General features: G+C 37.0%; 1 protein-coding gene across 1 annotated transcript; it reads right to left on the reverse strand.

Annotated features, from left to right (window-relative positions):
- Positions 1 to 420: 420 nt before the first annotated feature.
- On the reverse strand, positions 421 to 27470 carry Fer1 (48 related 1). The gene is made up of 3 exons (XM_075290418.1): positions 26592 to 27470; positions 21356 to 21663; positions 421 to 2657 (listed from the first exon to the last, which is right to left on the reverse strand). Exons 1-3 carry the CDS (start codon positions 26780 to 26782, stop codon positions 2299 to 2301), a joined length of 858 nt encoding a protein of 285 aa, XP_075146533.1. The 5' UTR covers positions 26783 to 27470; the 3' UTR covers positions 421 to 2298.

Below are 27470 nucleotides of genomic sequence, written 5' to 3' on the forward strand. Positions count from 1 at the left end.
TTTCTATAGAAAATTTTGTCAAAATGTTATTTCTATAGAAACTTTTGTCAAAATTTTATTTCTATGGAAAATTTTGTCAAAATTTTATTTCTATAGAAAATTTTGTCAAAATCTTATTTCTATAGAAAATTTTGTCAACATTTTTGTTTCTATAGAAAATTTTGTCATTTTGTTTCTATAGAAAATGATGTCAAAATTTTAGTTCTATAGAAAATTTTGTCAAAATTTTATTTCTATAGAGTTTTTTTCAAAATGTTTGTTTCTATAGCTAATTTTGTCAAAATTTGTGTTTCTATAGATTTTTTTCAAAATTTTATTTCTTTAGAAAATTTTGTCAAAATTTAATTTCTATAGATTTTTTTTTCAAAATTTTTGTTTCTATAACAAATTTTGTCAAAATTTGTGTTTCCATAGATTTTTTTTCAGAATTTTATTTCTATAGAAAAGTTTGTCAACATTTTTGTTTCTATGGAAAATTTGTGATATTCCTCTTCACTGCAAAATCTACCAAAACATCAAGAATTCTACCAAGCAATAAAAAATAGAATTCTTCCAACTGTGGCAACCGTGGTGAAAATCCGAAACGGCTGGCTTCTAGCTAATTTTGCATTCTGTGACGTTTCCAACCACACAAAAAGTTATAATATTAGTTAGAATCTGAAGTTTGTGCCATAAAGTTAACTGACGAGGATGTGAAAATCCGAAACTGACGTCTTCAGTCCAATTGTGCATTTGCTATTGGCTTTGCCAAAAACAGTTGAAATCAGTAGATTGTACCGTAAAGAGAACTGATGAGGATGTGAAAATCCGAAACAGTTGTCTTCTCACAAATTTTGCATTTTTTGACGTTGCCACCAACTATAAAAAATGTTTGTCAATAATAGTTAGAATCTGTAGGTTGTCCTCTAAAGAGAATTAATGAGGATATCAAATTCCAAAAAATCTGTCTTCTCTCCTTTCATTTTCATTTTGTGATGTTGGCAACCACAAAGTTATTGGCTTAAGCCTAGTACTAAGATCACGTTTTCGCACGAAAAACTGTTATACTCCATATAAAAAACGTTAGCGCGGAATAAATGCGAAATCTTTTTTTTGCACATTTTTAAACACATATTTAAACAACCCTGGATTTTTCGCACGAAAAAATAGGCAGACATATTATTTCGCATAAATAAGTTAACATTCCTGCGTTTGAGACCCTATTTACGGAGATAGATGAAGATATTCGTTTTTCGCAGAAACGAACTTAGTACTAAGCATTAGCCAATAATAGTTAGAATCTGAAGTTTGTCGCATAAAGAGAACTGATGAGAAATTGCTGTCGTCTCGTCAATTTTGCATTTTTTACGTTGCCAACCATAAGAGATATTATTGGCTTTGTCAATAATACTTTGAATCTGAAATTTGTCCAATAAAGAGAACTGCTGAGGATGTGGAAATCTGAAACGGTTGTCTTCTCACCAATTTTACATTTTTTGTCGTTGCCAAATATAAAAAAAATTACTGGCTTTGCCAATAATATGTAGAATTTGAATTTTGTCCCATAAAGCTGAGTACTAAGATCACGTTTTCGCACGAAAAACTGTTATACTCCATATAAAAAACGTCAGCGCTGAATAAATGTGAAATCTATATTTTGAGCATTTTCAAATAAATATTTATACAACCCTGGATTTTTCGCACGAAAAAATAGGCAGGCATATTATTTCCCATATATAAGTTAACATCCCTGCGTTTGAGATCCTATTTACGGAGATAGATGAAAATATTCGTTTTTCACAGAAACGAACTTAGTACTAAGCATTACGGAAAAATCAAAACGAAATGTCAGAAAATTAATTTTTGGAACTGACACATTTTTTGTTTAAAGAGACAAGTGGTTCATCTGATGAGAAATTGCTGTCGTCTCGCCAATTTTACATTTTTTGACGTTGCCAACTATAAAAAATTTTACTAGCTTTGCCAATAATAATTAGAATCTATAGTTTGTCCCATAAAGAGAGCTTATGGGGATGTGAAAATGCGAAACAACTGTCTTCTCATCATCTTGGACTGCATTATCATTTTGTCCGTAATACTATAAAAGCAGTAATGCAACAAAAAGCAAATTTCTCGTATCCATTTTATACAACTCATGGTCCTTGAGCTCATCATCATAGATAAAACAAACTATGGATGTAGAAGCACTTTAGAAAAATGGTCCCCATATAATTTTTGTTACTCTACCGATTTGGGAAATTTGGAACTATTCTCTGTGAAATGTCTTAATTTCGCCCTAATAGTTTGCCAACTTTAGATTTATAATCCATTTTGTTGATGCATTTCATTATAGAGTTCATGACAAGTTCGTGTTGCTGTGCTGTTACTGCTGCTATGTGTAGGTGACGATTCATTCAGACATGAATCTGATGAGGAGCTACAGGAATTCGGTGAATTATAACGCTGATGAGATTGATGGCTACTACTGCCACTATTAGCGGTCATATGTTGAGCCGTTGCTGCGGAGGAGGCTTGACCTTGTTGCTGTAGATGTTGAGACACCGAATGGGTTATATGAGATCGGGGATCTTCAGGAGTCCAGGTGCGGGCATATAGTTTACTACCAGGATAACGATCACCACGACGATACCAGGATAAAGAATGAGCCATACCGCCAGCTGTAAGGAAAGCAAGGGAATGATTACATTTATTGTGAAAAATTTTGATTTTTAATTAAAATTAAAAAAAAAATCCTAAAATCATTGAAGAGTTAATAGCCAAGAGAGGAAGTCCCTGGTTTTTTAATCCTTCTTAGAGAGTATCAATTATGTAAAAAAATTAAAACTAGACCTCTTTAGATTTTAAAGGATTAAAAGAATTCTATTGTTTTAAATCTAAGTATACTTTGGCCTTTTCTCTCGTCCCTCAGGAAGACTTTTCCTTTGCTATAGTTTTTGGAATTTCTATTTTTTTTGTTTGATTTTGCAAAACACTTGAGAAAACATTAGTGTCTACATTACAATGCCATTAGTGGTAACCTGGGGTGGTAAAATGACGTTTGAAGTGTTAGAGATTTTCGTATCATCAACCCAACGCCATTATCCAAAAGGGGTGGATTTTTTTAAATCCTGCAGGACGAAATATGATTGTTGTTGCAGCTGCATGCTGGGTATTTAATTGTCTGCTAACAAAATATACCCAACTCATGGCAAGAGATAAAGGCAACTGCTCACTAGCATATGGCTGTCAGTGCAGCTATCCAAAGACAGCGGCAGCTTCCAATCAGAATCGCTCACCAAAATATTTTATTAGAGGGGTGCTTAAAAATCCACAGGACATCATCCATTTCCATCCCATTTCCCCAAAGCTGGCACTTGTTTGTTTTTCAGGCTGACAATTTGTTCTTCATTACGAGACATTTTCCACCTCCCTGAAGAAAGCACTCGAATTATGCGGGTGTGAACATTTTTGTGGCCATACATATGCCAAAGTCTAATTTCATCTTGTACCCTTAAGTTTTATGTAGAGTGTTACTAATGACAACAGAGAAAAAAGGGGCCCTGAAAAGTAATGGGAGGAGAGTTGAAAGAAAAGGGGGCAGTAAAATCCATGAAAAGTAAAAAGAATGTTTTTCGAATAAAACTTGACAAAAGGCGGGGATTTTTGCAATATTAACATATTTTTTAGTTGGCATTGGTCATATATCCTTACTTTAAGGTCAACATTGAAAAAAAAAGAGTCAAAAAATTTTCTTCTTCAAATAACGTTGATTGTCCCCTCAACGTGATGAAAAGGTTCTGTATCCCGTGAATCCCTTTTGAATAAAACAGTACCCCGAGACACGTTTAGTACCGTTTTCATCATTGTTCAACTGGCTGTTCGTGCAACTCGAAATCGACACTAGAATATTTAAAATTGCACAAATTGGAAATATGAGTATGATGACTAAGGCTTTGCCGGAGACTGTCCATCACAATCAACGATACAGGCTAAAAACCCATCCATTCGTATTCGGAGTACGATTACCACCTGGGAACCGCTTTCGCATAACTCAGAGGTGGACGCCTACATGGTCTGTAACAGTCTCATTTAAGTCCACATCCAGTCACCATATCACCCTTCTTCTTACGCAGGACGCAACGTGATGAAAAGGTTCTGTATCCCGTGAATCCCTTTTGAATAAAACAGTACCCCGAGACACGTTTAGTACCGTTTTCATCATTGTTCAACTGGCTGTTGGTGCAACTCGAAATCGACACTAGAATATTTAAAATTTCACAAATTGGAAATATGAGTATGATGACTAAGGCTTTGCCGGAGACTGTCCATCACAATCAACGATACAGGCTAAAAACCCATCCAATCGTACTCGAAGTACGATTACCACCTTGGAACCATTACTTAGAGATGGACGCCTACATGGCCTCTAACAGCCTCATTTAAGTCCACATCCAGTCACCATGTCACCCTTCTTCTTACGCAGGACGTGTTCCACAAAACGGTTACTCTCATTTTATACCATCTTGTGGATTATATTTCTCGGAGAGACATCCCCAATCACATCTTCAAGTGCTCTCCTCCATTCTACCTACCGGTTACATATAAACAATATAACAGGTTGGCTGATAAGTCCCCGGTCTAACAAAGAAAAACACATTTTTTTTTGTCAAAATTTGTTTATATTATTCAACATAGTTTCTTTCAAGAGCGATACAACGCTTATAACGACCTTCCAATTTTTTGATACCATTTTGGTTGTACTCCTTCGGTTTTGCCTCAAAATAGACCTCAGTTTCGGCGATCACCTCTTCATTGCAGCTAAATTTTTTCCCTGCGAGCATCCTTTTGAGGTCTGAGAACAAGAAAAAGTCACTGGGGCCAGATCTAGAGAATACGGTGGGTGGGGAAGCAATTCGAAGCCCAATTCATGAATTTTTGCCATCGTTCTCAATGATTTGTGGCACAGTGCGTTGTCTTGGTGGAACAACGCTTTTTTCTTCTTCATATGGGGCCGTTTTGCCGCGATTTCGACCTTCAAACGCTCCAATAACGCCATATAATAGTCACTGTTGATGGTTTTTCCCTTCTCAAGATAATCGATAAAAATTATTCCATGCGCATCCCAAAAAACAGAGGCCATTACTTTGCCAGCGGACTTTTGAGTCTTTCCACGCTTCGGAGACGGTTCACCGGTCGCTGTCCACTCAGCCGACTGTCGATTGGACTCAGGAGTGTAGTGATGGAGCCATGTTTCATCCATTGTCACATATCGACGGAAAAACTCGGGTGTATTACGAGTTAACAGCTGCAAACACCGCTCAGAATCATCAACACGTTGTTGTTTTTGGTCAAATGTGAGTTCGCGCGGCACCCAATTTGCACAGAGCTTCCGCATATCAAAATATTGATGAATGATATGACCAACACGTTCCTTTGATATCTTTAAGGCCTCTGCTATCTCGATCAACTTCATTTTACGGTCATTCAAAATCATTTTGTGGATTTTTTTGATATTTTCGTCGGTAACCACCTCTTTCGGGCGTCCACTGCGTTCACCGTCCTCCGTGCTCATTTCACCTCGCTTGAATTTTGCATACAAATCAATTATTGTTTATTTCCCTGGGGCAGAGTCCGGAAACTCATTATCAAGCCAAGTTTTTGCTTCCACCGTATTTTTTCCCTTCAGAAAACAGTATTTTATCAAAACACGAAATTCCTTTTTTCCATTTTTTTCACAATAACAAAAGTTGCTTCACAAAAGACGCTCTATCTCACAAACTAATTGACTTACAGACGTCAAATTTTAACACGAATCATTTGAAGGTTGGTACTATATAAAAATAATATGCATTTAATACTAGCGACGCCATCTATGTGTCAGACCGGGGACTTATCAGCCAACCTGTTATGATCGGCATCATCGATGATCTCTTCTTCTTAGGTTAGGTGGCAGCCCGATGTAGCAGGCTCACTTAGACTATTCAGTCCATTGGTATACCACAGTGGTGGATTTCTTTCTAAACACTGAGTGCTGCCCGATTCCATGTTAACCTCAATGGCAAGGGACCGCCTTATTATAGCCGAGTCCGAACGGCGTTCCACATTCCAGGGAAACCACTTAGAGAATCTTTAGAAATGTCACCAGCATTACTGAGGTGGGATAATCCACCGCTGAAAACTTTTTGGTGTTCGGTCGAAGCAGGAATCTAACCCACGACCTTGTGTATGCAAGGCGGGCATGCGAACCATTGCACCACGGTGGCTCCCTACTACTTCTTCTTGGTAAATACAGTTTTCGGAGCTGCATTTCCCATACTTATGAAAGTAGCCGTGACCAGAGAGCATATGAGTCACTTCGCCATATCTTCTGTCTAGCCATAGTTATATGTCGGTTACAAGTCGGTGTGTCCATTTTGCCTTTTGTCTTCCTCCATCTTTCCTGCCATTTATCTTTGGTCTCTTGTTGGTATATAAGTGTGATTAAGTTTGTCACACCTTGTTGTTTGGCCTCGAAAACCTTTAGCCACTCAATCGCCTGAAGGTCCATTGGGATCATTCCTGCTATTACTAACGCCCTGATACTGTCCGGTATACTGAAGTGGTTCTCAGAGCTGCCATTCTCTGTACTGTAGCTGTTTTTTTGCTCTAGTTCGTTTCTGTAAGGTCGACGCCTAGATCTCACATCCATAGAGGAGTATATATGTTAGTCATCTCCAGAAATATCCTTCTTCTGCTTGGCCTCTTATGTTTGCTATTAGCGTGTACAACCGTGACGTCATCATAGCAGCTTTTTTCTTTGAGTACTTGGAGTACGTTAGTTTTGAGTCCCGCCTTAGCCCCAAGTATTCAATTGACTGCCTTGTTTGTATTAAACTTGTTGTGCATTGTTGTTTGGCCTCGAAAACCTTTTTCCGCTCAATCGGCTGGAGGTCTATTGGGATCGTTCCTGATACGGGTATTACTAATGCGGCTTCTCCTGATACTATGCGGTATGCTAAAGGGATACTCACAGCTGCCGTTCTCTGTACTGAAGCTGTTTTTGTTTTTGCTCTAGTTCGTCTACGTAGGATCGATTTCCAGATCACACATCCATAGAGGAGTATATTGTTTGTCATCTCTAGAAGTATCCTGCACAGCCGTGACGTTATCAAAAACAGATTTTTCCGTTGAGTACTCTATCATTTTGGAGTACGTTCATTTTAAGTCCCGCCTTAGCCCCAAGTATTCAATTGACTGGAGGTCTATTGGGATCGTTCCTAATATTACTAATGCGGTTTCTCCTGATTCTTTTCCCAGAGTTGTTTTTCTCTATACTGAAGGTAGTTTTTTTGTTCTAGTTCGTCTCTGTAGGGTCGACGTCCAGATCTCACATCCATATGGGAGTATACTGTTACTCATCTCCAGGAGTATTCTTCTTCTGCTTGGAATTGGGCCTCCTATGTTTGTCATTACATTGCTCAGCCGTAACGTTATCATAGCAGATTTTTCCGTTGAGTACTCTATCGTTATTTTTAAGTCCCGCCTTAGCCCCAAGTATTCAATTGACTGCCTTGTTTGTATTAAATTTGTCGCAACTTGTTGTTTCCCTCGAATTGGGATCATTCCTGCTATTACTAATGCGGCATCCCCTGATACTTTTCTCGGAGATGCAGATATTCTCTGTACTGAAAAAAGCCTTTTCGCTCCAGTTTGTCTCTGTAGGGTCGACGTCCAGATCTCACATCCATAGAGGAGTATACTGTTAGTCATTTCCAGGAGTATCTTTCTTTTGCTTAGAACTGGGCCTTCTTTGTTTGCCATTAGCCTGCACAGCCGTGACGTTATCAAAGCAGATTTTTACGTTGAGTACTCTAACTACTTGGGGTACGTTAGTTTTGAGTCCCGCCTTAGGTTAGGTTAGGTGGCAGCCCGATGTATCAGGCTCACTTAGACTATTCAGTCCATTGTGATACCACATTGGTGAACTTCTCTCTTATCACTGAGTGCTGCCCGATTCCATGTTAAGCTCAATGACAAGGGACCTCCTTTTTATAGCCGAGTCCGAACGGCGTTCCACATTGCAGTGAAACCACTTAGAGAAGCATTGAAACCCTCAGAAATGTCACCAGCATTGAGGTGAGATAATCCACCGCTGAAAAACTTTTTAGTGTTCGGTCGAAGCAGGAATCGAACCCACGACCTTGTGTATGGAAGGCGGGCATGCTAACCATTGCACCACGGTGGCTCCCAAAGTCCCGCCTTAGCCCCATGTATTCAATTGGTAATAAAATTGTCGCACCTTGTTGGTTGACCTCGTAAAACTTTTGCCGCTCAATCACATGAAGGTCTATTTGTATCATTCCTGCTATTACTAACGCTACCTCACCTGATATTGTGCGGTATGCTGAGGTGATTCTCCGAGCTGCTGTTCTCTGTACTGAAAGCTGATTTTTTTGCTCTAAATCTCTGTATGGTCGACGTCCAGATCTCACATCCATAGGGGAGTATACTGTTAGTCATCTCCAGGAGTATACTTCGTACGCTTGGAATTGGGCCTCCTATGTTTGGTTTGCCATTAGATTGCGCAGCCGTGATGTTATTGCATGCCGTTCCATTGCATACTTTATATGTTTGAAGTATGATAGTTTTTAGTCCAGGCTTAGCCCCAAGTATTTGATTGACTAAGGTAGTCTATCAAATACTTGGGTTGGGATTGCCATATCGTCTATGCGCATCTCTATTTCTAGAGGCAGATGTTGTCTTGTTAGTAGTAGCAGTTTGGTCTTTTGCATGGCTAATTGTAAGCCATACGTGTCTAACCAGTCTTTCGCACGTATCATGGTTTTGCGAAGATGACGTTGAGCCTTTTCAGTATTCCTCGCTTTTATCACAGAAGATATGTCATCACCGTTGCCAAAATGGAATGTATCGTCTGGCATGGGTATCTTCAGTAGTTCGTCGTATGTTGCATTCCAGAGATCTGGTCGGAGAAATAACCCTCTAATGCCCCAATTTTTTGCCAGCTGATTAAATTTTCAATGTTAACGACAAAAAAGCAAGAGAACTAAGCAAGAAAAATTTATACCGTAAAATTCAGCAAATGCTGCAAATAGTTTCAAATAAGTTTCCTTTTTATTTCGCCCATTTTTGTTGTCTTAAGATGTGTTTTACTGAAAGCTTCCTTATTAAATGAAGCCCGCCTTTAGGCATTAGAGGGTTATGCCTTTTTAGGGCACGTGAGGTTACTTGCATTCTTCCTGGGCTCTATATAGTGTCATGTATCAAAACTCGGTCAGATAGTCTTTTAATATCCACCTTAGGGTGTTGAAGATGCTCCTAATATCTAGCGTCGCCAGTAGAACTGTAGATCTTGAAGCGAGGCTGTCTTGTTGTACTGCCTGTACATCGTCTGACGTAAATGACGGTAACTTAGATTATGGGATCGTTTTTAAATGTCCTTTGTAATGGGCGTCGGTAAACAAAGGGTTAAATTACTTCCCTTTAAAATAAACTCACACATAAATGACACTTCGTGTCACCTATCTTCCTAGAATATATATCCAGTATTCTCTGTTGTGTATTTCTAAAATTTTCAAATCTAATTTTGTTTAAAGAATTTGTATCAGACAGCTAATAAACAAGTATATACGGCCGTAAGTTCGGCCAGGCCGAATCTTATGTACCCTCCACCATGGATTGCGTAGGAACTTCTACTAAAGGCTGTCATCCACAATCGAATTACTTGGGTTGCGATAACACTTGCCGATGGCAAGGTATCGTAAAACTTTTTAACACTGTCTTCTAAATTGTAAGTTAGTCCATAAGGGGTCTATATTAAACAAAAAAAAAAAGGCCGATTAAATACGTATATAATTCAGTTTGACAAAATTTTCTATAGAAATAAAATTTTGACAAAATTTTCTATAGAAATAAAAACTTGACAAAATTTTCTATAGAAATAAAATGTTGACAAAATTTTCTATGGAAGTAAAATGTTGACAAAATTTTCTATAGCAATAAAATTTTGACAAAATTTTCTATAGAAATAAAATGTTGACAAAATTTTCTATAGAAATAAAATGTTGACAAAATGTTCTATAGAAATAAAATGTTGACAAAATTTTCTACAGAAATAATTTTTTTTACAAAATTTTCTATAGAAATAAAATTTTGACAAAATTTTCTATGGAAATAAAATGTTGACAAACATTGCTATAGAAATAAACTTTTTACAAAACTTTCTATAGAAATGAAATTTTGACAAAACTTTCTATAGTAGTAAAATTTGACAATTTTTACATGGCTGTTAGAGGCCATATACTAACGAAATGTACCAAATTTCAACCGCATCGGATGACTTTTGCTCCTCCAAGAGGCTCCGGAGGTCAAATCTGGGGATCGGTTTATATGGGAGCTATATATAATTATGGACCGATATGGACCAATTTTTGCATGGTTGTTAGAGACCATATACTAACACCACGTACTAAATTTCAATTGGATCGGATGAATTTTGCTCATCCAAGAGGCTCCAGAGTTCAAATCTGGGGATCGGTTTATATGGGAGCTATATATAATTATGGACCGATATGGACCAATTTTTGCATGGTTGTTAGAGACCGTATACTAACATCAGGTACCCAATTTCAAACGGATCGGATGAATTTTGCCCCTCCAAGAGGCTCCGGAGGTCAAATCTGGGGATCGGTTTATATGGGGGCTATATATAATTATGGACCGATATGGACCAATTTTTGCATGGTTGTTAGAGACCGTATACTTAGACCACGTACCAAATTTCAACCGGATCGGATGAATTTTGCTGCTCCGGAAGGCTCCGCAGGCCAAATTTGGGGATCGGTTTATATGGGGGCTATACGTAAACGTGGGCCGATATGGCCCATTTTCAATACCATCCGACCTACATCAATAACAACTACTTGTGCCAAGTTTCAAGGCGAGAGCTAGTTTCGTTCGGAAGTTAGCGTGATTTCCACAGACGGACGGACAGCCGGACAGACGGACAGACGGACGGACGGACGGACATGCTTAGATCGACTCAGAATTTCACCACGACCCAGAATATATATACTTTATGGGGTCTTAGAGCAATATTTCGATGTGTTACAAACGGAATGACAAAGTTAATATACCCCCATCCTATGGTGGAGGGTATAATAAACATATTTCCAATCGTTTTTTGCGAAACTATTTCTCATTTATAATTTTTTCTTAATTATCGATATGTATTTTTATCAATCGAATGTGTTCCTTTTATATGACATTCCCATAATTATTTCATGGGAAAATTCGAAGCTTTTTCCAGCTGCAGAGCTCTGAGACAAAATAACAAATTCATGTTGCCAACCTACTACATGGGCCAACAAAGCGGGCAGACAGATATTTTCCTAAAGTTTGTTATTGTTTCTCTACTCCACTCCCTCGCCAATTCAACAAAAACTTTACATTACCGTGAAACCAAAGTGGGTGGAGGAAAGAGGCAACACGCAATCTAAATTTACCGCCCAATCACCTTTTAGATCAGAATCCCCCTTCCACACACCAAACTGTCTTACTTTTGTGAATGATGTTGTGCTATGTGAAGTGTAAAAGGAAGTTCAGTTTATAATCCTGACAAGAGACACAGCTGGCAATTGTTCACACCAACTTGCAACATAAGAGCTAATGCAAGTACGACTATGCTGATGATTTGTTCTTAATGATAGACATCAATAGCAAGGAGGCAGGGATGCAAGATCAACGGAGCAAATTTATTAAAGATGCTTAATATAAAAAATAAATTTTAATTTATTTAAATTAAATTCTTGGAACCCTCAAGGAAGTATCAGATGCCCTCAGGGCGACACAACACGGAAGTCACTCTTCGACATCTATAATTCTACTGGCGACGTTGGGTATTACGAACGCTTTCAATAGCCTAAGGTGGTGAGACGTAATATACACCCTAGAGTCCATATTCAAAATACCGAAATACACGACGAGAATATTGAAAGTCTACCTCAAGGACCGAGTTTTGATAAACGACACTATACAGGGCCCAAGAAGAATGGAGGTAACCTCAGGTGCCGCACAAGGCTCAATTCTTGGACCAGAACTCTGAAACACAACATACGACGGGATACTGAAGATACCCATGCCAGATGATACATTCCTTGTTGGCAATGCTGATGACATAGCCGCTGTGATAAAAGTGAGAAATACTGAAGAGACTCCACTCAAACTTCGCCAAACTATGATACGAAAGACTGGTTATACACTCATAGCTTACAATTAGCCATGCAAAATACCGAACTGCTACTATCGGGACCGCATCTGTCTCTAGAAATAGAGGTGCGCATAGACGATATGGTAATACCAAGAAAGCATTCAATTCAATTGATCACCATCCAATGTAACAAATTAAACCGCTTAAATAATCCAGCTGTCCCTATTGGAAGTGTAAAGAGTAAAGTTTTTTACTGAGATTGGTAGAGTTTGCAAAACATTCCCCTCCCACTAAGTACCTCTACATAGAAATAAAATTTTGACAACATTTTCTATAGAAATAAAATTTTGACTAACAATATACTCCTCTATGGATGTGAGATCTGTGTGTCGACCCTACATAGAGGGACTAGACCGAAAAAGCTGCTTTCAGTACAGAGAACGGCAGCTCTGAGAATCACTTCAGCATACCACACGGTATCGGGGGAACCCGGGGACAATCCCAATAGACCTCCAGGCAATTGAGCGGCAAAGGGTTTCGAGGCTAAACAACAAAGTGCGACGGACATGATACCGAACATTCAACAAGAGACCAGGGATATATGGCAGGACCGCTGGAGAAACGAGACAAAGGGCAGAGCCACCATGGTGCAATGGTTAGCATGCCCGCCTTGCATACACAAGGTCGTGGGTTCGTTTCCTGCTTCGACCGAACACCAAAAAGTTTTTCAGCGGTGGATTATCCCACCTCAGTAATGCTGCTGACATTTCTGAGGGTTTCAAAGCTTCTCTAAATGGTTTCACTGCAATGTGAACGCCGTTCGGACTCGGCTATAAAAAGGAGGTCCCTTGTCATTGAGCTTAACATGGAATCGGGCAGCACTCAGTGATAAGAGAGAAGTTCACCAATGTGGTATCACAAGGGACTGAATAGTCTAAGTGAGCCTGAAACATCGGGCTGCCACCTAACCTAACCTAACCTAAGGGCAGATGGACACACCGCCTTCTAGCTGGCATAGAGTTATGGCGAGATAGATGGTCTCTGGTCACGGATACTCTCGAAAATATATATGCAGCTGACAATATATATGCAGCCGGTGGGCAGAACGACGGACAACGCTGGCGGATGAAATTGGACATTTCTCTCCAAGAAATATAATGTACAAGATAATACAAAGTGAGAGGAACTGGTAGCATCCCGCTCGTTTTCATTAACCATGGAGACAAAATAAATGTCGAATATAATCGGGAAAATATCCTAAAGACAGTATTTAAGCACAGGGTAGAAAAATATTTTGACAGCACACCATGGATATTTTATGAGGACTCTGCACGCTTTAACAAAAAATTGTTTAAAATGGTTCCTCTCTTCATTTCTACAGCACAATGACCATCAAAATCTACGAATCTCAATCTGATTGAAGTGCGCACCAGGGGAGTTATGGCGTTTTCTTTTCTTATGAAAAATGCGCACTTTTTTTGCATTTTGGCCGGAAAATGTACTTTTAGGTTCTTTTCTAAAAAAACAGGCAAAAGTGCGAAAAGGCTTCGAATTCTGTTGTGAAAATAGTGCCACGCATAGAGGCAAATTACGGGCATTTTCAGCACTGCCAACAAACGAGAGTGCTGCGATTGCCCTGTTTCCTTCTTTGAATTCTTTTCTGCCCGCTGAAATGATAGCACTTTTTTAGGTTGCTGGTAACATTTTAAAAATGCGCATTCTGTACAGACAAAATGACGGCAAAGCACTTTTTCAGAAAAGAAAACACCATTAGATTGGCACCAAAAATTCCAAAGTGTCTATCATCTCAAGGCTTCGCATCGCCGAGAATGAGCTAAAATACCGCAGAGCTATTTTCGTGTGATGGCTTTGTCGACCGTTTGAAGGCTATAAATTGGACCGAAGGTAGTTAACAGGTTGGTCTGACACATAGATGGCGTCGCTAGTATTAAATGCATATTAATTTTATATAGTACCAACCTTCAAATGATTCGTGTCAAAATTCGACGTCTGTATGTCAATTAGTTTGTGAGATAGAGTGTCTTTTGTGAAGCAACTTTTGTTATTGTAAAAAAAATGGAAAAAAAGGAATTTCCTGTTTTGATAAAATACTGTTTTCTGAAGGGAAAAAATACGGTGGAAGCAAAAACTTGGCTTGATAATGAGTTTCCGGACTCTGCCCCAGGGAAATCAACAATAATTGATTGGTATGCAAAATTCAAGCGTGGTGAAATGAGCACGGAGGACGGTGAACGCAGTGGACGCCCGAAAGAGGTGGTTACCCAAGAAAACATCAAAAAAATCCACAAAATGATTTTGAATGACCGTAAAATGAAGTTGATCGAGATAGCAGAGGCCTTAAAGATATCAAAGGAACGTGTTGGTCATATCATTCATCAATATTTGGATATGCGGAAGCTCTGTGTAAAATGGGTGCCGCGCGAGCTCACATTTGACCAAAAACAACAACGTGTTGATGATTCTGAGCGGTGTTTGCAGCTGTTAACTCGTAATACACCCGAGTTTTTCGGTCGATATGTGACAATGGATGAAACATGGCTTCATCACTACACTCCTGAGTCCAATCGACAGTCGGCTGAGTGGACAGCGACCGGTGAACCGTCTCCGAAGCGTGGAAAGACTCAAAAGTCCGCTGGCAAAGTAATGGCCTCTGTTTTTTGGGATGCGCATGGAATAATTTTTATCGATTATCTTGAGAAGGTAAAAACCATCAACAGTGACTATTATATGGCGTTATTGGAGCGTTTGAAGATCGAAATCGCGCCAAAACGGCCCCATATGAAGAAGAACAAAGTGTTGTTCCACCAAGACAACGCACCGTGCCACAAGTCATTGAGAACGATGGCAAAAATTAATGAATTGGGTTTCGAATTGCTTCCCCACCCACCGTATTCTCAAGATCTGGCCCCCAGCCACTTTTTCTTGTTCTCAGACCTCAAAAGGATGCTCGCAGGGAAAAAATTTGGCCGCAATGACGAGGTGATCGCCGAAACTGAGGCCTGAGACCGAAGGAGTACTACCAAAATGGTATCAAAAAATTGGAAGGTCGTTATAATCGTTGTATCGCCCTTGAAGGGAACTATGTTGAATAATAAAAACGAATTTTGACAAAAAAAATTGTTTTTCTACGTTAGACCGGGGACTTATCAGCCAACCTGTTAATTCACGGATGATGCCAAACATACATTCTTTACATGTAGCCGCTGGACAGCACTAGAGGATGAAATTGGACATGTCTCTCGGAGAGAATCCAGAAGATGGTACAGACTGAGATGAACTGGGAGGCCATAAGGCGTTTTGTAGAACACGTTCTCCGCTGGAAAAAGATTGACATGGAGACTACGACATGAGTAATGGATTCTTGAATCTTGATGCGGACTAGAATGAGATGGTCACCGACCACATGGAGTCCACCTCGAAGCAATGCGAAAGCGGTTCCGAGGCGGTATTAGCACCCCGAGGGAGGAACAATGGGTTTTCAGCCGGTAGCCATTTGGCGTCCGACACAAGGGTGGAAACACTGCCAGGTGCATAAAGTATTTTCCTAAATAAATTATTTTGTCCCGGCCTTATAGGTGATTAAGACATAAAAATCTCTTTACAATAAAATCTTTGGCAGTGTTGCCATATGGTCTTATCTTTTCCATAACTTTTGGCGATCTCAAAAGAGCCCAATGCAGCTGGTCAATCGCTAATACACTCATAACCTCAAAACCACTCAGGGTTTTGCGGGCGGATATGCCCAATATGATAAAACAATATTCTAATTAAGCGCATAGGCAAAACAAAATATTGTGATAAACGATCTTTATTTCCCCCGTTTATATTCAAAATCACTATGGGCAACATCATCGATAATATTTTTGCAAAAACATGCAACCATCGTCATGTCCTGGCTCACTCAATCAACGTCAACTAATAACCAATGCTATAGTAAAAGAAGGTGGACTTAATGAATGGCATATGGATTTGGATGGAAAAAGAAATATCACCATATAAAGATGGTTATCTTAAATGCTTTAATGGGAAGAGTGTAGGACAACCCTAGCGTATTTGCACATTCATGTAGCCAGCCACAAATTAGGGATGTTCAGACACAAGGGTCGATTTTTTTTTTTATTTTGTGGTGAATTTGAATGATACCACAACAATTCCTGGTGCTAAATGCACATGGAATAATTTTTCCTAGCTCATCTAAGGATGATTCCATATAGTTCATCATAGTAGCAGTATTCATTCATGGTGCTGTTGCTGATTGCTTACCATGTAGCACGATGTTGATGAAGAAACATCAGTCTGGAACTAATTAGAATTTTTCACACTTTTTTCCCAAATATCCTGTAGGGTATGGGAGTAATAGTGATTGAGGTTGAGGGGAATTGGTATTGCATGTATCACTAGCTAGCGATGGTACATGCAATTTAATTTATTTCTAGACCTTAATGCTCAATTTGTTGCACTTCGAGGATTTCATTTCATTGCAAACCTAAAGTGAAAATGAATTTCCCCAAATTTCGTTATGGTATTTTGGTTAATAATTTTTCTATTCAAAGTTTAAACGCATTATAGAAAAATCGATGGAGATGGAGAGAGAGAGGAAAGGTATCATCATTGGTTATGGTATTAAAATGATTTTCAAATGTTCTTCATCAAAGGGGTTGATGGATGGATTTTGAGAAATGCTTTCCCTTTTTTTCCATAAAAAAAATTCAAATATATTTCTTTACGTTTATGAAAATTTCTTCTAATTCAAACAGTCAAAACATCTATAAATTTATCTCAAATTGGGGAAAAAATCTAAAATTGGATCGTTTTTAAATAAAAAAAGGTTGTACCCTGGGGAATCGTAATTATCATCGAGGTTAGATGGAAAAAGAAGGGAAATACATTTTAAAGCTACAAATTTTAGAAGTACAAACATTCAGCTCGAAGAATTGATACCCTTCCAATGTAACAAATTAAACCGCTTAAATAATCCAACTGCCCCTATTGGAAGTGTAAAGAGTAATTTTTTTTTTACTGTTTGGTAGATTGGTAGAGTTTATGATTTTGGTAGATTTTGCAAACCATTCCCTTCCAACTAAGTAGCAATAAAATTTTGACCAAATTTTCTACGGAAATAAAATTTTGACAAAATTTTCTATAAAAATAAAGTTTTGCAAAAATTTTCTATCGAAATAAAATTTTGACAAAATTTTCTATAAAAATAAAATTTTGCAAAAAAAAAATTGCAAAATTTTCTATAGAAATAAAATTTTAACAAAATTTTCTATAGAAATAAAATTTTGACAAAATATTCTATAGAAATAAAATTTTTACGAAATTTTTTATAGAAATAAAATGTTGACAAAATTTTCAAAAAAAACATAAATTTAAAAAAAAAAATTCTATAGAAATAAAATTTTGACAACATCTATATATATAAAATTCAATCTATGTTTGTTTATTTGTTTGTTTGTTTGTTTGTTTGTATGTACCGAGTTGGTTCCGAAACGGCTGAACCGATTTACTTGAAACTTTCAGAGATCGTAGGGGGCGTTCATGTGGTGAAAATAGAGTACCTCATTTTTTGACACCTGGTCGCGGAGGCGGACCTCCCCTTTGTCGGACTTTTTGAATATTGGACCAAAGTTGACCGATTTGGTTGAAATTTTCGTTGAAGATTGGGGTTGGCATCTAGACAAAGATCCGCTACTTTTTATTTCGATATTTGGTGGCGGAGGGGGGCCTCTCCTTTATTCGACTTTTTTTAAAGTACAATGAAAAAACTAAAATTCTTTAAATTATCTGAGATTTACAGAGAACATGTGGTGAGGTTATGGAATTAATATGGGGTACCCGATGATTTCATATGTGGATGGGGAGGGGGACCTCCCCCTTGTCCTACTTTTTGAAACTTGGAACAAAATTATGCGATTTTCTTGAAATTTTCATTGAATGTTGGGGTTGGCATGTAGACAAAAATCCGCTACATTATTTTTTGATATTTGGTCGGGGACTAAACAAACAAAACTAAACTCCCCCGACTGAAATTTTACGGAAAAAATGGGTTATGAAATTTATATCAGGTTCCTGATTTTTTAATAAAAATAAAAGGGCATAGGGAGACATCCGCTTCACTTAAGTACATACAGAGAAAGAATTAAACTTTACCGAGTTACTTGAAATTTAGAGAGGACTGGGGAGAGATCGTAACCTCCGTCAACCGTAATAGTTGATACCTGATTTTGTGATATTTGAATGGAAGAGTGGTCGACCCTTTAGGCTTATAATTTGCTTGACATTTTCTGGGACGTTTACAAAAGATACGCTACATCACTTTTCGACATTTGGTCGGGGAGGAGGTCCCCGACCAAATGTCGGGGACCTCCTCCCCGACAAAAAAAAAGAAAAATTCTTAAGTTTTCTTGAAATTAACAAAGGCAGTGGAGGAAGGTTATGAACGAAGAGGCAACCTTCCTTGCTCCACACTTGAAGGAAAGCTTCAAGAATTTTCAGGGAAAGTTAGGGGTGCTATTCACTACGGTGTTTGTCGATATTGTATCGGGGAAAGTGACGTCCCTTTAAAACAATAGAGCAAAATTTAAACATCTCCGATCTACTTGAAATTTACAGGGAACGTGGGAGGAGGTGATTAAATGTATACATGATTTTTAAAATAGTATATGATTTTTCGAAATCTGGTTGGGGAAGGGGAAAATTGAAATAAACTTTGTCGATTTACTTCGATAGAATTTGTAGGGACCATTGAATAGTTTGTGAAATTAATATAGGGTATATGATAGTCCGTTTTTTTTCCTTAAATTGAAAGTAGAGGGTTTTCTGTAAATGGGAACTTTACGTGAAATTGGCAGCCAACGTAGAGGGTGCACCATTTTAGCAAATGTTAATGTGGTAAAAATTTTTACTATTTGCTTTTTCCGATTTATTGGATGGGAAATAGTAATTCTTTGTATGTTATTATAATATAGTGCTTAATTTTCAGATATGTTGAGGAGAAGGATAGCTTTCCTTGACAAACCACACTTAAAATTCACAAGAAATATAGAAGATTGTCCAACTACTTGAATACAGAACATTATTTAAAACATTTGGAGGAAAGGGTACACCCTCTCCCCGACATTTTTTAAGACGAACCGTTTTTGTACCTATAAACGAAAAATCACGTAGTCGAATTTGTTTGAATGAATTCAAATCTTTTCGAATTTGTTTTCAGCGCGAAGGATGTGGTTCACTAAGTTAACGCAAAATATTCCTACAAATACGCTTTGGAAAGCGCAGCGAAGCGGGCCGGGTTACGCTAGTTTTCTATACAAATAAAATTTGGACCAAATTTTCTATAGAAATAAAATTTTGCAAAAATTTTCTATAGAAATTAAATTTTAACAAAATTTTCTATAGAAATAAAATTTTGACAAAAGTTTCTATAGAAATAAAATTTTGACAAAATTTTCTATAGAAATAAAATTTGGACCAAATTTTCTATAGAAACAAAATTTTCAAAAAAAACATGAATTTTTCAACAAAAAATTCTGTAGAAATAAAATTTTGCCATAATTTTCTATAAAATTAAAATTTTGACAAAATTTATTTTCTATAGAAATAAAATTTTGACAAAATTTTCTATAGAAATAGAAATAAAATTTTGACAAAATTTTCTATACAAATAAAATTTTGATAAAATTTTCTATAGAAATAAAATTTTGACATTTTCTATAGAAATAAAAGTTTGACAAAAATTTCTAAAGGAATAAAATTTTGACTAAATTTTCTATAAAAAATAAACTGTTGAAATAAAATTTTGCAAAAATTTTCTATAGAAATAAAATTTTGCCTCATTAATCTACGGAAATAAAATTTTAACAAAATTTTCTATAGAAATAAAATGTTAACAAAATTTTTTATAGAAATAGAATTTTAACAAAATTGTCTACAGCAAAAAAATTTTGACAAAATTTTATATAGAAATAAAATTTTGACAAAATTTTATAAAGAATTAAAATGTTGACAAAGTTTTATATAGTAATAAAATTTCGACAAAATTTTCTATAGAAATAAATTTTTGACAAAAATTTCTATGGAAATAAAATTTTGACAAAAATTTCTATGGAAATAAAATTTGACAAAATTTTCTATAGAAATAAAATTTTGCCTAATTAATCTAAAGAAATAAAATTTTAACAAAATTTTCTATAGAAATAAAATTTTGACAAAAGTTTCTATAGAAATAAAATTTTGCACAAATTTTCTAAAGAAATAAAATTTTGAGAAAATTTTCTATAGAAATAAAATTTTAAAAAGTTTTGACAAAATTTTCTATAGAAATAAAATTTTGACAAATGTTCTATTTATTTATTGTTTATTTTAATCATACAGTAAATGTATGATAAAAAGAGAAAAGAAGCATTGGCTGCTAAGGGCATCAGCTAGACCAAATGTTCTATAGAAATAAAATTTTGGCAAAATTTTCTATAGAAATAAAATTTTAAAAAAAATTTTCTATAGAAATAAAAATTTGACAAAATTTTCTATAGAAATAAAATTTTGACAATATTTTCTATAGAAATAAAATTTTAAAAAAAATTCCTATAGAAATAAAATTTTGACAAAAATTTCAATAGAAATAAAATTTTAACAAAATTTTCAATAGAAATAAAATTTTAACAAAAGTTTTTTACAGAAATTTAATTTTGAAAAAAAAAATTCTATAGGAATAAAATTTTGACAAAATTTTCTAGAAAAATAAAATTTTGACAAAATTTTCTATAGAAGTAAAATTTTGACAAAATTTTCTATAAAAATAAAATTTCGCAAAAATTTTCTATAGACATAAAATTTTGACAAAATTTTCGATAGAAATAACATTTTCTGTAGATATAAAATTTTGGCAAAATTTTCTATAGAAATAGAATTTTGGCAAAATTTTCTATAGAAATAAAATTTTGGCAAAATTTTGTATAGAAACAAAATTTTAACAAAATTGTCTGTAGAAATAAAATGTTGACAAAATTTTCTGTAGAAATAAAATGTTGACAAAATTTTCTGTAGAAATAAAATTTGGATAACATTTTCTATAGAAATAAAATTTTAAGAAAATTTTATATAGAAACAATCTGGACTAAACTAAAGATTATTTCCCTTGGTACTTACATCGATCTTTTAGTATTATCTTTTTCGGTGGTTCCTTTTGATATTTCCGCTTCAAAGTCAAACCCGGTTCGTTGCCATTTTTATCCTTTTTCACCATTTCACTCAGGAATGTTATATAGCTAATTGCCAATTTCAAAGTATCCACTTTACTTAAACGTTTCTCATATGGCAAAGTGGGGATGTGGGAGCGTAATCCCTCAAAGGCTTCATTTATGGATTGCATGCGACGGCGTTCACGAAGATTTGCCGCTTGCCGCTGTTGCGCCACTTGTGAGGCACATTTGAGTCGGCGCGTTTTATGTATGCGTCTGCAAAGAAAAGATGGAATAAAAATTAATAAAGAAAGCCCTAATTGAATTCGAAGAGAAACAAATAAGTTTTGTATAAAGAAGGGGAAGCTTTCGAACCCACTATGACAATCCCAAGCGTAGTGAGGAAGCCAAAAATTGAGTCAATACGCGGATTGAGTCAAAAGAAGATGGGAAGAAGTAATGGCTAGTGATGGACAATACTTCGATTGATCATTCCGTTACAATTTTTTTCGAACTAATTTCACAAGCATTTGGAAAAAAATCCGTGATGGTGTCCCTTTACCAGAATCCACCACAATCAACGAGAATAACTAAACACCCACCCGTCTTCCCTTGGGGAATTATTTCCACCACGGAATCGCTTTCACATTACTTCGAGGTGGACACCTACGTAGTCCATGACCGTCTTCTTTAGTCTGTGTCCATTTAAAAGCTTCGACTCCTCATGCCGTCGCGTCCATTTTCTAACGGAGAACGTGTTCGATGAAACATCTTACAGCATCCCAGTTCCTTTCACTTTCTACCATCTTGTGGAATATATTTCTAGTGGAGATATGTTCTATTTCGCCTCCAAGGTTTCGCCGCCGCTATGCCCATCGGCTATGTCTATATAATGTATGCTCGACATCATCCGTGATCTCATTCTCTTCGTAACTGCAGTTGCCTGAGCTACATTTCCTGATACGGTACAGATACTTACGAAAGTAGCCGTGACCAGAGGGCATCTGAGTTATGTAGTATGTCACTTCCCCCTGCCTTCTCTCTCGCCATAATTGTCGGTGTGTCCATCTGCCCTTTGTCTCGTTTTTTGATCGTCCCTGCCACTTATCTCTGGTATTGTTGGGTATCATTTTTTTCGGGCCTTTTTGTTTGCCTCGAACTTGTTTCCACTCTATCGCCTGGAAGTCTATTGGGATCGTTCTTGCTATCACTAATACGCCTTCCTCTGAAACTGTTCGGTAAACTGAAGAGATTCTCAGAGCCACTGTTCTCTGTACTGAAATAAGCTTGTTCGCTCTAGTTTGAGGCCCAAATCTCCCATCCCTAGAGGAGTATACTGTTACTCATCTCCATGAGTATCCCTCTCCGGCTTTGAAGAGGGTCTCTTATGTTTACCATTAGCCTGTTTAGTCTTGTCGTTATCAGAGCAGCTTTTTCCGTTGCGTACTCCATACGCCCGGGTTTGAGTCCAGCCTTAGTCCCAAATAGTGATGTCAGTTTTGGGGCTTTTTTCCAAATTGAGGATAATTTTTCGTGGATGACAATGATTTTTGTAGTGAGGGTTTTGGTGGGGAATTTCCATAATTTTTGGGAATTTTTTCGAAATCGGGTCGGTATAATAAATCAGGTTTACAATAAAGTCATTGACGTCACATGAGTATCTTTAGTCGTACGTTGCATTCCAGAGATCTGGTGCAAGATTTGAGACTTGTGCGGCACATGAGGTAATTTCCATTCTTCTTGGGCCCTATGTAGTATCATATATAAAAACTATCTAGGGTGCTTATTACGTCTGTCCATCATAGGCTATTGAAAGCTTTCCTAATATCTGGTGTCGTCAGTAGGATGATAGATCTTGAAGCGTGGTAGCCCTGTTGTTCTGGTTGTACGTGTACGTCTGATACTTCCTTAAGGGCTCCTACCATTGCTTTTCCAGGTCCGAATCCGTATTGTCTCGCGAATAGACCCAAAACAGTTCAGATAGCCTCGTCCAATCTTGATTTGATGAGCCGTTTGAATAGTTTTCCACCTGTATCCAGTAAGCACAATGGTCTGTACCCCGATATTTGAGCGTCTGATGTTATTAGTAAGTTCAACTGTATTATGTACGTCCATCCAATAGTACCTTATTACCATATCATGCACTTTGGCTACAATTTCTGTTTCTGTTGTTGCTGTTTTTGGACGTCCACTACGTGGTTCATCTTCAATGCTTGTACGACCACGTTTAAATTCAGCAACGCAATTTTTTACTGTTGCATATGAAGGAGCACTTTCACCTAATGCATTCACCATATCATTATGAATTTCTTGTCCCGATAAACCTTTTTTATGTAAATATTTATTGACAGCAAGCATTTCAAATTTTCCATTGTAAAAAAATTGCGGATGCTTCTTTTTCGAAGACCTGTTTCTATATGAAGGAGTTGCCAGATCGAAACAAAATTTAACATGTGTTCATAACAGAGATGGAAGTTTCCAAAACACTTAACTGTTTTCTGTTTATACCGTGCTTTTTGTGCTAAGCTAAGAAGATTCCGAACTGCCCTCGTATTTCTACGATTTTTATACCCACCACCATAGAATGGTGACGTGGGTATAATAACTTTGTCATTCAGTTTGTAACACATCGAAATATTGATTTCGGACTATATAAAGTATATATATTCTTGTTAAGGAAAAATTCTAAGACGATATAAGCATGTCCGTCTGTCTGTCTGTTGTAATCACGCTACAGCCTTCAATAATGGCGCTATCGCCCTGAAATTGGGGACAAATTCCTCTTTTGTCAAATTCGAAGATGGGCTATATCGGTCCAAGTTTTGATATAGTCCCCATATAAACCGATCTCCCGATTTGGGGTCTTGGGTTATAAAAACTGTAGTTTTTATCCAAATTGAAATTGGAAATTTAAAGGTATTTGAGGACCATCAAAAAGTGTACCGAAAATGGTGCCTATCGGTCCATGTTTTGGTATAGCGCCCATATGGACCGATTTCCCGATTTTGCTTCATGGGCGTCTAGAAAGTGTATTTTCTCTCCGATTTGCCTGAAATTGGAAATCTAGAGGTATTCTAGGACTATAAAGAGGTGTGCCGAAAATGGTGAGTATCGGACCGATCTCCCGATTTTACATCTTGGGCTTCTAGAATCCGTAATTTTTATTCAATTTGCCTGAAATTTAAAATCTAGAGGTATTCTAGGAAAATAAAGAGATGTGCCGAAAATGGTGATTATCGGACCATTTTTTGATATAGCCCCCACATAGAACGATCTCCCGTTTTTACTTCTTGGGCTTTTAGAATCCGTAGTTTTTACCCAATTTGCCTGAAATTGGAAATCTAGAGGTATTCTAGGACCATAAAAGGGTGTGCCGAATATATTGAGTATCGGTACAGTTTATGATATAGCCCCCTTATAAACCCGCCCTCCGCTTTGGGGTCTAGATTCTAGAACTACAATTAAATGTGCTGAATACTGTTTGTATCCTTCCATGTTTTGGTATAGCCCCCATTACACCGAACTCCTGATTTAACTCCTAGGGGAGCCACCGTGGTGCAATGGTTAGCATGCCCGCCTTGCATACACAAGGTCGTGGGTTCGATTCCTGCTTCGACCGAACACCAAAAAGTTTTTCAGCGGTGGATTATCCCACCTCAGTAATGCTGGTGACATTTCTGAGGGTTTCAAAGCTTCCCTAAGTGGTTTCACTGCAATGTGGAACGCCGTTCGGACTCGGCTATAAAAAAAAGGAGGTCCCTTATCATTGAGCTTAACATGGAATCGGGCAGCACTCAGTGATAAGAGAGAAGTTCACCAATGTGGTATCACAATGGACTGAATAGTCTAAGTGAGCCTGATACATCGGGCTGCCACCTAACCTAACCTAACTCTAGGGTTTCTAGACAATTTCTACACTCAGAAAATTGAACGCCGTAACTACATGTAAATTCCGTAATCTTGAGTAGTTCAAAATTTTACTCACAGTTAGTTAAATTTAACTATTGATGAACAAAATTAACTCAATGGAAGTAAATTGAACTTACGGCCATTACCAGCAAAATGGTTAAGAACTCCCAATGAGTTCGATGACGTCCAAATTTATGTTCTAAAATTCTCTAATATTCAAACAAAAAATGGTTCTTATAAATTCAGAATCTGATCTAGTCTTCTTATTATTCAACCGTCGAACGGAACGGACGTGTTTTTTAATAGCGGATAAACTCATCGTAATAGGTACCTACTAAGAATTTTAAGTGTGGTGGGATATTAAGCCACCATGCAGCGAAATTCAAAGTCATCCACTGGGTTGCTAACTTCAGGGCCCAGTGGACGGGTATCGACTGGAGTTATAAATTTGGGCAATGACCAAGAGTTAGGCCCAATTAGTCGACCTGTAGACGGGTCGACAGGTGGCGACACTTTGACAAGTCGTACTTTTTCTAAGGTAACGACTTCAAAAGGGGGTAATCCCTCACGAAAGAGATTCAAGGAACGCAGAAATGCTTTGTTTATCCTAAAGAAGTTAGTATCAGTCGACCCAAGCACGCTGTCGCTCCCGATATCTGCTATAACGGGTCGCTGCCTGATAGGCGATTTTGCAAAAACTATTGGCGCGAAGTATAATGACTATTGTATGAGCTGTCATGATGCGGAAGAAAAAGAATCAATTAAACACATCTTGTGTGAGTGTCCTGCATTTTGTGTAAAGCGAAAGCAACTTTTAGGAGCATATAGATTCAGATTACTGTCGGATCTGGAAAACGTTAACTTAAGCAGCCTGCTAATGTTTTTGGAACAATCTGGTTGGTTCAGCGAAGAAAAATAATCGAGAAGGTTTAGCGGTTAAACTAGAAGTGCCCATATGTAATAGGTACTTTTAGTTAATGTGGTATCACAATGGACTGAATAGTCTAAGTGCGCCTGAATCTTAATCGGGCTGCCACTTTAACCTAACCTAACCTAACCTAGTCTTCACAGGTAAAATCTTAACATTTATCTGTGGGTAGCGTACTGGTTGAACTGATCTGCTTGGGAAAATATCTGTCATCAAACTATTATATTTGATTCATGGTGGTGGGTATTTAAGATTCGGCCAGGCCGAACTTACTACTGTATATACTTGTTTTAAAATATTATCATGCAATATGCTTGGACCATCCATTTTTATATGCTATGTTTTTATGTAATAAAAATTAACTTACGTTTTCTCTGTATTCTCCTGATCACTATTAAATCCACTACTATAGGCATCATCTTCATCGGAATCGGTACTATTATCATCGCCAAAGAAAAATTCAGAACTTGATGACGAAGAACCATTTGTGGCCTGTGATCCTTCGAAAAAGTGACGAGCCATTGTTGCTTCTAAATCAAAATTTTCTAAAGAGAACATTGTGTTTGGTTGTTGTTGTTTTTTCTTTTCAAATTGCTTGTTTACACGATTATTATCATCTATTAAATGGCACGTGCGATTTTTGACGCCTAGGACACGTGCAACGATAGCCACTTATGGTTTAGCTTAAACAAATAACCAGTGGGTTGATATGTTTCTGGAAATGCACACTCCAACGACTATATATGAATTTACAACTCTCGTAGGATACACTTTATACGAGTGTTAATAACTTATCTTTTGGATTTATAATAATTTATGATATTTTTTGATAGCAAATCATGTTGTCATAAATGTTTTTTGTGTTCTTTTATTGAAATGTAGTAGACTTTTGGAAGATAAGATAACTGATAAATTCTATAATTCTTTTGTATCGTATACAAAGGACCCTTTGGTACTACTTTTTTGTGGATGTAAACATTTTTATTGAAAAACACTTGCGATTTATTGTACCACTTTTCTAATCGCCTATCTTCAAATTTTTTGTTTACATAATTAACTGGTTAATTCAATCACATACACAAACACACACACGCTTAATTCTCAAAACGTGCCATCAATTATGTGGCACACTTGTCTTATTTCTTGATCTTTTGTCCCGGTATTTGCGTTGGCGTAACGTGTTACCATTAAACAGCCTTGCGTATCCGTTTCTTGTTATAATGGGACTTCCGTTAACAAACACGTT

The sequence above is a fragment of the Haematobia irritans genome, chromosome 1 (genome assembly GCF_050003625.1).
Source record: "Haematobia irritans isolate KBUSLIRL chromosome 1, ASM5000362v1, whole genome shotgun sequence".
Taxonomy (NCBI): Eukaryota; Metazoa; Arthropoda; class Insecta; order Diptera; family Muscidae; genus Haematobia; species Haematobia irritans.

Excerpts from the sequence above, each read along its gene's own strand:
- Fer1 (XM_075290418.1), bottom strand. The coding sequence starts at position 26,782 with ATGTTCTCTTTAGAAAATTTTGATTTAGAAGCAACAATGGCTCGTCAC. Across the intron at positions 21,664-26,591 it reads CAGGAGAATACAGAGAAAAC|ACGCATACATAAAACGCGCC; the intron begins GTAAGTTAATTT and ends TTTTCTTTGCAG. Across the intron at positions 2,658-21,355 it reads GATAATACTAAAAGATCGAT|CTGGCGGTATGGCTCATTCT; the intron begins GTAAGTACCAAG and ends CTTTCCTTACAG.